The sequence below is a fragment of the Procambarus clarkii genome, chromosome 75, assembly GCF_040958095.1.
Source record: "Procambarus clarkii isolate CNS0578487 chromosome 75, FALCON_Pclarkii_2.0, whole genome shotgun sequence".
NCBI lineage: Eukaryota > Metazoa > Arthropoda > Malacostraca > Decapoda > Cambaridae > Procambarus > Procambarus clarkii.
Window position 1 is genome coordinate 7,963,326 of NC_091224.1, and position 11,311 is coordinate 7,974,636.

General features: G+C 50.1%; 2 protein-coding genes across 2 annotated transcripts in view; one reads left to right on the forward strand and one right to left on the reverse strand.

Moving 5' to 3' along the window:
• Window positions 1-594: 594 nt before the first annotated feature.
• On the reverse strand, window positions 595-1,206 carry LOC138356981 (uncharacterized). Its single transcript, XM_069313512.1, has one exon. The coding sequence runs from the start codon at window positions 1,204-1,206 to the stop codon at window positions 595-597; it is 612 nt and encodes a 203-aa protein (XP_069169613.1).
• Window positions 1,207-8,553: 7,347 nt separating this feature from the next.
• Window positions 8,554-11,311, forward strand: part of LOC138356982 (chloride intracellular channel protein 6-like) — a 3,656-nt gene continuing 898 nt past the window's right edge. The window contains exons 1-2 of the mRNA XM_069313513.1: window positions 8,554-8,590; window positions 11,014-11,311. The exon at window positions 11,014-11,311 is cut by the window's right edge and continues 898 nt beyond it. Of these exons, the coding sequence (XP_069169614.1) occupies window positions 8,554-8,590; window positions 11,014-11,311 (335 nt within the window). The remainder of the gene's footprint in view (window positions 8,591-11,013) is intronic.

Here is an 11,311-nt window from a genome sequence, read left to right on the forward strand (position 1 = left end):
TTTCATTAAACTGAACTCTGAAAAAATTGAATTTCCCCTATAAGAAACCTATAAGTTCAAATGAGTAACTTCTCAAAAACGAAAAGTTACTCATATGCTTCCATCCCTACTACTAACATATATGCTGGACTAGGCCTAGGGGCCTGACAGCTGAGTGGAAAGCACTTCAGATTCGTAGTCCTGAGGTTCCGGGTTCGATCCAGGGAGCAGGTGGAAACATATGGGCAGAGTAGTGTCTTTTACCCTGATGCCTATGTTCACCTAGCAGTAAATGGGTACCTGGCAGTTAGACAGCTGCTACGGGCTGCTTCCTGGTAGCAAAAAGGAGGCCTGGTCGAGGACTGGGCAGCGGGACGCTAAGCTCGGAAATTATCTCAAGATAACCTCAAGACAGAAATATTTAAGTTCGGATTTTAAATTAATTTTTCCGAACTCCATTAAATTAGTACAAAAAGTGGCTTACTGGGGCTCCATTTCAACATGTTGGTAATTTCCACCAATGAGTTGGAGAAACTACCATTATCTGAAAATGGGTTGTGGAGCGAGGTGGTTTTGTCTGGAGTGGCGGTGAGGGATAGCAGGGGGATGGCGAGGTTAGAGGTGGAGGTCATAGCAAAGATAGGAGATGGCGAGGTGGTAGGTGGAGGTCGTAGCGAGGATAGGAGACAGCAAGTTAGGAGGAGGAGGAGGTCGTAGCGAGGATAGGAGATGGCGAGGTGGTAGGTCGTGGCGACGTGAGGAGGAGGAGGTTGCAGCGAGGATGGGAGATAGCGAGGTGGTAGGAGGACGTCGTGGCGAGGATGGGAGATAGCGAGGTGGTAGGAGGAGGTCGTGGCGAGGATAGGAGATGGTGAGGTGGGAGGTCGTAGCGATGATAGGAGATGATGAGGTGGAGGTCGTAGCAAGGATAGGACATGGCAAGGTGGGAGGAGGAGGTCGTAGCGATGATAGGAGATGGTGAGGTGGTAGGTGGAGGTCGTAGTGAGGATAGGTGGCGGCGAGGTGGTGGTCGTAGCGAGGATAGGAGATCGCAAGGTGGTAGGTGGTCGTAGCGAGGATAGGTGGCGAGGTGGTAGGTGGTCGTAGCGAAGATAGGGGATGGCGAGGTGGTAGGTGGTCGTAGCGAAGATAGGGGATGGCGAGGTGGTAGGTGGTCGTAGCGAGGATAGGGGATGGCGAGGTAACAGAACTGAGCGTGACGGCCATCTTGCAATAAGTGCTGCCACGCCAGAGTGGTGTACACAATCCACAAGTCATCCCCAGGCACCAGGGAAGTATCTTGGGCAAGGAACAGCAATGAGATGGTCCCCTCCTCTCCCTCTGGCTCTCATACACTGTATTAAATACATTCTGACTTCATTATTGTATCCTGCCCGAAATGCACTAATTTTGCCCTCCAGCATTGTATTTTGCCCACAATGCATGTATCTTTCACACAATGCTTATTCTTTCCCAATTCTGTTATATTACTTTAAACAAAAAAATCGTATTTCAAACTGGCGTCTCTCGGACGGATTGCTTCCGCTTGCTCAATGTTTCTTTTGGACCGCAATGTTTCCACATTCTCAGAGTGCTGATCCCTTTTACCCGCAGTGATGCTTCCCCGTGTTAAAATATTGCCTCTTGCCCACAGTGCTCCATTTTACCCACAACCCTTTATCTTGTCCACAATGCTTCATCTTGCCCACAATGCTTCATCTTGTCCACAATGGTTCATCTCGCCCACAATGCTTCATCTTGTCCACAATGCTTCATCTTGTCCACAATGCTTCATCTTGACCACAATGCTTCATCTTGACCACAATGCTTCATCTTGACCACAATGGTTCATCTCGCCCACAATGCTTCATCTTGTCCACAATGCTTCATCTTGCCCACAATGCTTCATCTTGACCACAATGCTTCATCTTGCCCACAATGCTTCATCTTGTCCACAATGGTTCATCTTGTCCACAATGCTTCATCTTGCCCACAATGCTTCATCTTGACCACAATGCTTCATCTTGACCACAATGCTTCATCTCGACCACAATGCTTCATCTCGCCCACAATGCTTCATCTTGTCCACAATGCTTCATCTTGTCCACAATGCTTCATCTTGTCCACAATGCTTCATCTTGCCCACAATGCTTCATCTTGCCCACAATGCTTCATCTTGCCCACAATGCTTCGTCTTGTCCACAATGCTTCATCTTGTCCACAATGCTTCATCTTGCCCACAATGCTTCATCTTGACCACAATGCTTCATCTTGACCACAATGGTTCATCTTGACCACAATGGTTCATCTCGCCCACAATGCTTCATCTTGTCCACAATGCTTCATCTTGCCCACAATGCTTCATCTTGACCACAATGGTTCATCTCGCCCACAATGCTTCATCTTGTCCACAATGCTTCATCTTGTCCACAATGCTTCATCTTGCCCACAATGCTTCATCTTGACCACAATGCTTCATCTTGTCCACAATGCTTCATCTTGCTAACAATGGTGCCTCTCGCTGCAGGTGCTGCTCGTTGCTTCACAATGGTGCCTCTCGCTGCAGGTGCTGCTCGTTGCTTCACAATGGTGCCTCTCGCTGCTGGTGCTGCTCGTTGCTTCACAATGGTGCCTCTCACTGCTGGTGCTGCTCGTTGCTTCACAATGGTGCCTCTCGCTGCTGGTGCTGCTCGTTGCTTCACAATGGTGCCTCTCGCTGTTGGTGCTGCTCGTTGCTTCACAATGGTGCCTCTCGCTGTTGGTGCTGCTCGTTGCTTCACAATGGTGCCTCTCGCTGCTGGTGCTGCTCGTTGCTTCACAATGATGCCTCTCGCTGCTGGTGCTGCTCGTTGCTTCACAATGGTGCCTCTCACTGCTGGTGCTGCTCGTTGCTTCACAATGGTGCCTCTCGCTGCTGGTGCTGCTCGCTGCTTCACAATGGTGCCTCTCACTGCTGGTGCTGCTCGTTGCTTCACAATGGTGCCTCTCGCTGCTGGTGCTGCTCGTTGCTTCACAATGGTGCCTATCGCTGCTGGTGCTGCTCGTTGCTTCACAATGGTGCCTATCGCTGCTGGTGCTGCTCGTTGCTTCACAATGGTGCCTATCGCTGCTGGTGCTGCTCGTTGCTTCACAATGGTGCCTATCGCTGCTGGTGCTGCTCGTTGCTTCACAATGGTGCCTCTCACTGCTGGTGCTGCTCGTTGCTTCACAATGGTGCCTCTCGCTGCTGGTGCTGCTCGTTGCTTCACAATGGTTCCTCTCGCTGTTGGTGCTGCTCGTTGCTTCACAATGGTTCCTCTCGCTGTTGGTGCTGCTCGTTGCTTCACAATGGTTCCTCTCGCTGTTGGCGCTGCTCGTTGCTTCACAATGCATGGTGCCTCTCGCTGCTGGTGCTGCTCGTTGCTTCACAATGGTGCTTCTCGTTGCTTCACAATGGTGCTGCTCGTTGCTTCACAATGGTGCTGCTCGTTGCTTCACAATGGTGCTGCTCGTTGCTTCACAAAGGTTCCTCTCGCTGTTGGTGCTGCTTGTTGCTTCACAATGGTGCCTCCCGTTGCAGGTGCTGCTCGTTGCTTCACAATGGTGCCTCTCACTGCCTCACAATAGCCGACAATGACAGATTCTGTAATAATCACCGGCAATTATCAGGGACGGCTGAGGGAACAGTGCCACTCTGCATCACAATTATCTCGCCAAAAGTTACAAGCTCGCTCGCTCTCTTTATTTCTCTGAGCGCACTCTACACAGGCTCTATAGTGGTAGCAATATATCATAATTACCACTTTACACAGGCTCTATAGTGGCAGGAATATATCATCAATTACCACTTTACACAGGCTCTATAGTGGCAGCAATATATCATAATTACCACTTTACACAGGCTCTATAGTGGTAGCAATATATCATAATTACCACTTTACACAGGCTCTATAGTGGTAGGAATATATCATCAATTACCACTTTACACAGACTCTATAAAGCGAGTAATGACTGCTCAACCAAGACTTTACACAGGACATATATAGAGAACAGTGTCTGCCTTTTCACCACGTTAAACAAGCTGTATGATGGGTTCAGTATCTGTTCAATCACTATAATACTTCTGGATCGTGTTCTGCTGAACATTCCAGGACTTCAACCCCTCTTACAGGCTAGTACCACTAGCCTGTGTCACTACAGGCAAGGCTAGTGACACAGGCTAGTGACACTAGCCTGTGTCACTACAGGCAAGTGTCACTTAAGTGTCACTTATATTCAACCATACAATCAAATTCTTAATTTATTAAATAAAATGCAGATTTGTGAAGAAGGCAATAATTCAAATGATATGAAAATTGTCTAACATGGGAGGGAGCAAGTGTAACGTGTTTACTGTGGGAGGGGACTGTGAGGGGGCTCACTGTGGGAGGGGGACTGTGAGGTGGCTCACTGTGGGAGGGGACTGTGAGGTGCTCACTGTGGGAGGGGACTGTGAGGGGGCTCACTGTGGGAGGGGACTGTGAGGTGCTCACTGTGGGAGGGGACTGTGAGGGGCTCACTGTGGGAGGGGGACTGTGAGGGGCTCACTGTGGGAGGGGGACTGTGAGGGGCTCACTGTGGGAGGGGGGCTGTGAGGGGCTCACTGTGGGAGGGGGGACTGTGAGGGGCTCACTGTGGGAGGGGGACTGTGAGGGGCTCCCTGTGGGAGGGGGACTGTGAGGGGCTCCCTGTGGGAGGGGGACTGTGAGGGGCTCCCTGTGGGAGGGGGACTGTGAGGGGCTCACTGTGGGAGGGGGACTGTGAGGGGCTCACTGTGGGAGGGGGACTGTGAGGGGCTCACTGTGGGAGGGGGACTGTGAGGGGCTCACTGTGGGAGGGGGACTGTGAGGGGCTCACTGTGGGAGGGGAACTGTGAGGTGGCTCACTGTGGGAGGGGGGGACTGTGAGGTTCTCACTGTGGGAGGGGACTGTGAGGTGTTCACTGTGGGAGGGGGACTGTGAGGTGCTCACTGTGGGAGGGGGGACTGTGAGGTGCTCACTGTGGGAGGGGGGACTGTGAGGGGCTCACTGTGGGAGGGGGGGACTGTGAGGTGCTCACTGTGGGAGGGGACTGTGAGGGGCTCACTGTGGGAGGGGACTGTGAGGTGCTCACTGTGGGAGGGGACTGTGAGGGGCTCACTGTGGGAGGGGACTGTGAGGTGTTCACTGTGGGAGGGGGACTGTGAGGTGCTCACTGTGGGAGGGGGGATTGTGAGGTGCTCACTGTGGGAGGGGGGACTGTGAGGGGCTCACTGTGGGAGGGGGGGACTGTGAGGGGCTCACTGTGGGAGGGGGGACTGTGAGGTGCTCACTGTGGGAGGGGGGATTGTGAGGTGCTCACTGTGGGAGGGGGGACTGTGAGGGGCTCACTGTGGGAGGGGGACTGTGAGGGGCTCACTGTGGGAGGGGGACTGTGAGGGGCTCACTGTGGGAGGGGGACTGTGAGGGGCTCACTGTGGGAGGGGGACTGTGAGGGGCTCACTGTGGGAGGGGCTCACTGTGGGAGGGGGACTGTGAGGGGCTCACTGTGGGAGGGGGACTGTGAGGTGCTCACTGTGGGAGGGGACTGTGAGGTGCTCACTGTGGGAGGGGACTGTGAGGTGTTCACTGTGGGAGGGGGGACTGTGAGGTGCTCACTGTGGGAGGGGACTGTGAGGTGCTCACTGTGGGAGGGGGGACTGTGAGGGGCTCACTGTGGGAGGGGACTGTGAGGGGCTCACTGTGGGAGGGGACTGTGAGGGGCTCACTGTGGGAGGGGGACTGTGAGGTGCTCACTGTGGGAGGGGGACTGTGAGGTGCTCACTGTGGGAGGGGGACTGTGAGGTGCTCACTGTGGGAGGGGGACTGTGAGGAGCTCACTGTGGGAGGGGGACTGTGAGGGGCTCACTGTGGGAGGGGGACTGTGAGGGGCTCACTGTGGGAGGGGACTGTGAGGTGTTCACTGTGGGAGGGGACTGTGAGGGGCTCACTGTGGGAGGGGGACTGTGAGGTGCTCACTGTGGGAGGGGGACTGTGAGGGGCTCACTGTGGGAGGGGGACTGTGAGGGGCTCACTGTGGGAGGGGGACTGTGAGGGGCTCACTGTGGGAGGGGGACTGTGAGGGGCTCACTGTGGGAGGGGGACTGTGAGGTGCTCACTGTGGGAGGGGGACTGTGAGGTGCTCACTGTGGGAGGGGACTGTGAGGTGTTCACTGTGGGAGGGGACTGTGAGGGGCTCACTGTGGGAGGGGGACTGTGAGGTGCTCACTGTGGGAGGGGGACTGTGAGGTGCTCACTGTGGGAGGGGGACTGTGAGGGGCTCACTGTGGGAGGGGACTGTGAGGTGTTCACTGTGGGAGGGGACTGTGAGGGGCTCACTGTGGGAGGGGGACTGTGAGGTGCTCACTGTGGGAGGGGGACTGTGAGGGGCTCACTGTGGGAGGGGGACTGTGAGGGGCTCACTGTGGGAGGGGGACTGTGAGGTGCTCACTGTGGGAGGGGACTGTGAGGTGTTCACTGTGGGAGGGGACTGTGAGGGGCTCACTGTGGGAGGGGGACTGTGAGGTGCTCACTGTGGGAGGGGGACTGTGAGGTGCTCACTGTGGGAGGGGGACTGTGAGGGGCTCACCGTGGGAGGGGACTGTGAGGGGCTCACTGTGGGAGGGGACTGTGAGGGGCTCACTGTTGGATGGGACTGTGAGGTGCTCACTGTGGGAGGGGACTGTGAGGGGCTCACTGTGGGAGGGGACTGTGAGGGGCTCACTGTGGGAGGGGACTGTGAGGGGCTCACTGTGGGAGGGGACTGTGAGGGGCTCACTGTGGGAGGGGACTGTGAGGGAGCTCACTGTGGGAGGGGACTGTGAGGGGCTCACTGTGGGAGGGGACTGTGAGGGGGCTCACTGTGGGAGGGGACTGTGAGGGGCTCACTGTGGGAGGGGACTGTGAGGTGCTCACTGTGGGAGGGGACTGTGAGGGGCTCACCGTGGGAGGGTCTTACAACACTGGAAGAGCAACATCATCCTGCAAGACTATCATGGGAGTTGACAAAGTGATAAAGAAACATTGTTCAAAGTGAAGAACAGAAGACAGAAGGAACAATATTGAACAGTCCCGTCAACAGGAGTCAGAGCGGTGCCTATAAGACCTACTTTACTTTAAGAGTCGTAAATAAATATAATGAACTAGATTAGAAAGTTGTTGAGACCAATACGATACAAAATTTTAAATGTAAAGACGGAAAAGAATAACGAATCAAAATGAGTAAGGGGGAAGACTGAGTACCCAAATGAGCAACAGGGACTTTGGAAAGAACTTTTTTAGTGTCAGAGTAGTTAACAGATGGAATGCATTAGGCAGTGATGTGGTGGAGGCTGACTCCATACACAGTTTCAAGTGTAGATATTATACAGCCCAGTAGGCTCAGGAATCTGTGCACCAGTTAATTGACGGAAAGATCCAGAGTTCGACCCCCGTAAGCACAAATAGGTGAGTACAAACAGGTGAGTACACACACGCAAGCAATCACTCTTTTTTTTTCAATACCTACACTGTATAATTTAAGCAAATTTTTCATACAAATTGTTTGTATCCTATTCATTTGTTGTTTGAAGTTTTAAGTTCTTTGTCATGTATCATCCATTTAGCATGATTAACGTCGGTTAATTGTAAAGAATTATAACGTAACTAATAAATTTACTAAGAGGTCTTATTTCTACAAATACTGTTGTCGTTACTTCTTCACAGTGTTGTACCATGATATATCACTACTCAGATTATAAGATTAGTTAGTACTGCTCTACACCTGTTCAATCTAGCAAGATTTGTGTCTATTTATATAGTTTGGTATGAATAAAATCCTCAAATGTAACTTATTATGTCCGTGATTATTGCTCTGTTACCGCTTTACTGCTTCTAAACTAGTCTACCACAGTATATATATACTCACAAACTTTCCCTTCAGCAACCACCACTGTAATCAAATATTTTATATTAGCACCAGTCTGACTCCCAGTCATGAGTTAACACGGGGCGAGGCCACGGGGCGAGGCCACGGGGCCAGGTCACGGGGCGAGGCCACGGGGCCAGGTCACGGGGCCAGGTCACGGGGCCAGGTCACGGGGCCAGGTCACGGGGCCAGGTCACGGGGCCAGGCCACGGGGCCAGGCCACGGGGCCAGGTCACGGGGCCAGGCCACGGGGCCAGGTCACGGGGCCAGGTCACGGGGCCAGGTCACGGGGCCAGGTCACGGGGCCAGGTCACGGGGCCAGGTCACGGGGCCAGGTCACGGGGGCGAGGCCACAAGGGAGGCGGAAGTCGTGTGAGGAAGCAGTACACGTGGTCACATTACGCTCTCGTGCCAGTACACATTATAACGCTTCCCTCGTCTTAGTGTTCCTTGGAGCACCAACCCGCTCACAGCACGGGTGTGGGGCCGCAGATATTATGACGTGTACATACAAGAGTCTCTGGTAATATGATCCACACAGGAAGCTGTGTATAGAAATATAGTAATGGTCAAGCAAGTGTGCCTGAGGATATGATACTCCTGCTGCATGAAGGTGTGCTTCCATTTTGAGGATGTTGAAGGTGTGCTTGGATTATGAAGATATTCAAGGTGAGGCTGGAAACATTGTTACTCGTGAAGGTGTTCCTGGAAACATTTTATCAGGGGTCGGGGATTTTATAAACTTATACTTAACTTTAGCTTACTAAAACTTTACTTACTAACGAACAGAAGCTCCTACCACTTCCCTGATAAAGTAAGATCAACCACTGCAACTACACTGCGGCTGTCATCAATCAATCAGTAATGGACACTGGAGAGCATATTGGAGGATCACCCTGAAATCGTCTTATACTCGGAGGGGGATTTAACGTTTCCTTTACCTAGGGAAACGGTTCCAATCTGGCCTATTGGTTATGAATACACACCCTGTCGAGCCGCCGTGACACTCATTGTTTCCAGATGATCTTTTAATTCCCCTTCATGATATTATCGTCCGCTGTCAATTGATCTGCAACCATTTATCTCTCTCTCTTCCTAGAAAGACTGACCAAGACAAGAGCAATAATCAGTTGTCTGCAGACAAACATTTATTACATGAAAATACACAGAAATAAACTAATACAGCAGTACAATATCATAAAAGTCTACAAACCTGCAACACACTTATATTATAACAGTTATTCACCACATAAACTGCACTAGGCGGCTGCTCAATTCTCGGCCACAGCCTCCTACCTCCTCACTCCTTATGGCTTGGTAATTTGCATATAAAAATATTTCCAACAATAAAATATTAACTTTCTCACCTTACACGGCGTCTTTCATGCCATATACATTCATGCACTCACTCAAACATACCATGGTGGCCATGTTCTACGCCCTGAGGCCCACCACTAAGAACCTGTCTCTGGGTCTTCGAAATCAAATAGGTACTCCTGCAGTCTCTTCAATATTGCTGCTACTTGAAGTACCACTCAATGCCTGTGAAGTTTCTCTATGCGGCTTCACAAAAGAAAGTGTAGCTCCACTACACTCTAAGTTCCACACTACCACTGAAGTTTTGCTCCATCACTTTAGTTCAACTCCACACTTGAAGTTCCACCATATAATCTTCACCAGACACGAAGCTCCTCCACGAACTTCTCCCCACACAAACCACAATCAGTAAGAAGACGGCGACACATCCGCCGAAGCTCCAAATATGGCGCTCACTCAAAGTCGTCCACAAATCCTCTTGGACTGTCTCTAAGTGCTTCTCACAGTCCCGACTTGAGTCTACGAAGTTGTCAGCCAACCTTCACACAGAAACACCTGCTAAATTTCATCCTCTCAAAGGATATCTCACAGTAGGGTCTACACAGGTCACGACCATCCTGTAGACTTCAGGCCGCCCCTAATATAACTTTAGCTTACTAAAACTTTACTTACTAAATCGAAGCCTCTTACTAAAGAGGACAGATGTAATAAGGAAGAGGTCCTTACCCTGGACAGATGTAATAGGACCCATTATCACCACACCAGAAATAAATATATCTTTGATATCCCCAGAGTCAAACTTAATCTGTGTAAACACTATGCAAATAAAGGGACCCAGTCTATGGAACTCACTCCCTATTAAATTGAAAAGCTGTCCAACTTTTGTGTCATTCAAAAACAATACTAAAAAGTACCTAATTTCATCTTCATAGTTTTTTATCTTTTGCTTTAAAATTGCACTGTATCTATTGCTACCCAATCTCCCAATCTTTATGTACCCAATCTGAACATCTTTATCATTGTGATCATTGCTGTCTTCTTATATGTGCTGTCAATCTGATGTATGGTGTCTATTAATCTTGTTTAAATTACCAATCATGCTGTCAATGTAATCAATCAGAGCTTTAATATACCAATGTGCTTTAATATATTTACTAATCTCTCTCATCTCATTTTTTCCTTGCAATGTATTTGTTATCATTTTATTAATTCTGATAGAATTTACCTACTTAAAATTATCTGTTAGATTAAGGACCTGCCCGAAACGCTGCGCGTACTAGTGGCTTTGCAAGAGTGTAATTACTGTACTATGCTATGTATTCACACAAACCCATTGTACCTTCTTGTATATAAATAAATAAACAAATAAATAAATAAATAATATCGTTCACGATCACATAGGAACGTCGTACGACGTCCTCGGCAGTATTCACACAAGTTGTACACATAGCCTTCACTCAAACACTAAACCGGGAACCATATCTTCTTTCTTACTAGGAGGCACCAACGTACGTCTATCCTAGACGACTCTCGCAACTCAAGTGAAGACCTACGTCTGTCACGACCCAGATCAAAATGTCGACATCTCAGTTCAGCTAGCTTGTATAAGATACTCGTCCTCTGCTTTCATTCTCTCAGTTATGATTCACTGACGTTTACTTAATTTCTTTCCTTCCCCTGACTTCTAAATCCAATCAGGTGGGTAGAATAACTCTCACAAGGAAGATCCACCTCATTAAGGTACCTGGGGTTCATAACAATTGTTACTGGTGAAGGTGAGGCTGGAAACATTGTTACTTGTGAAGGTGAGGCTGGAAACATTGTTACTCGTGAAGGTGAGGCTGGAAACATTGTTACTCGTGAAGGTGAGGCTGGAAACATTGTTACTCGTGAAGGTGAGGCTGGAAACATTGTTACTAGTGAAGGTGAGGCTGGAAACATTGTTACTAGTGAAGGTGAGGCTGGAAACATTGTTACTAGTGAAGGTGAGGCTGGAAACATTGTTACTAGTGAAGGTGAGGCTGGAAACATTGTTACTAGTGAAGGTGAGGCTGGAAACATTGTTACTAGTGA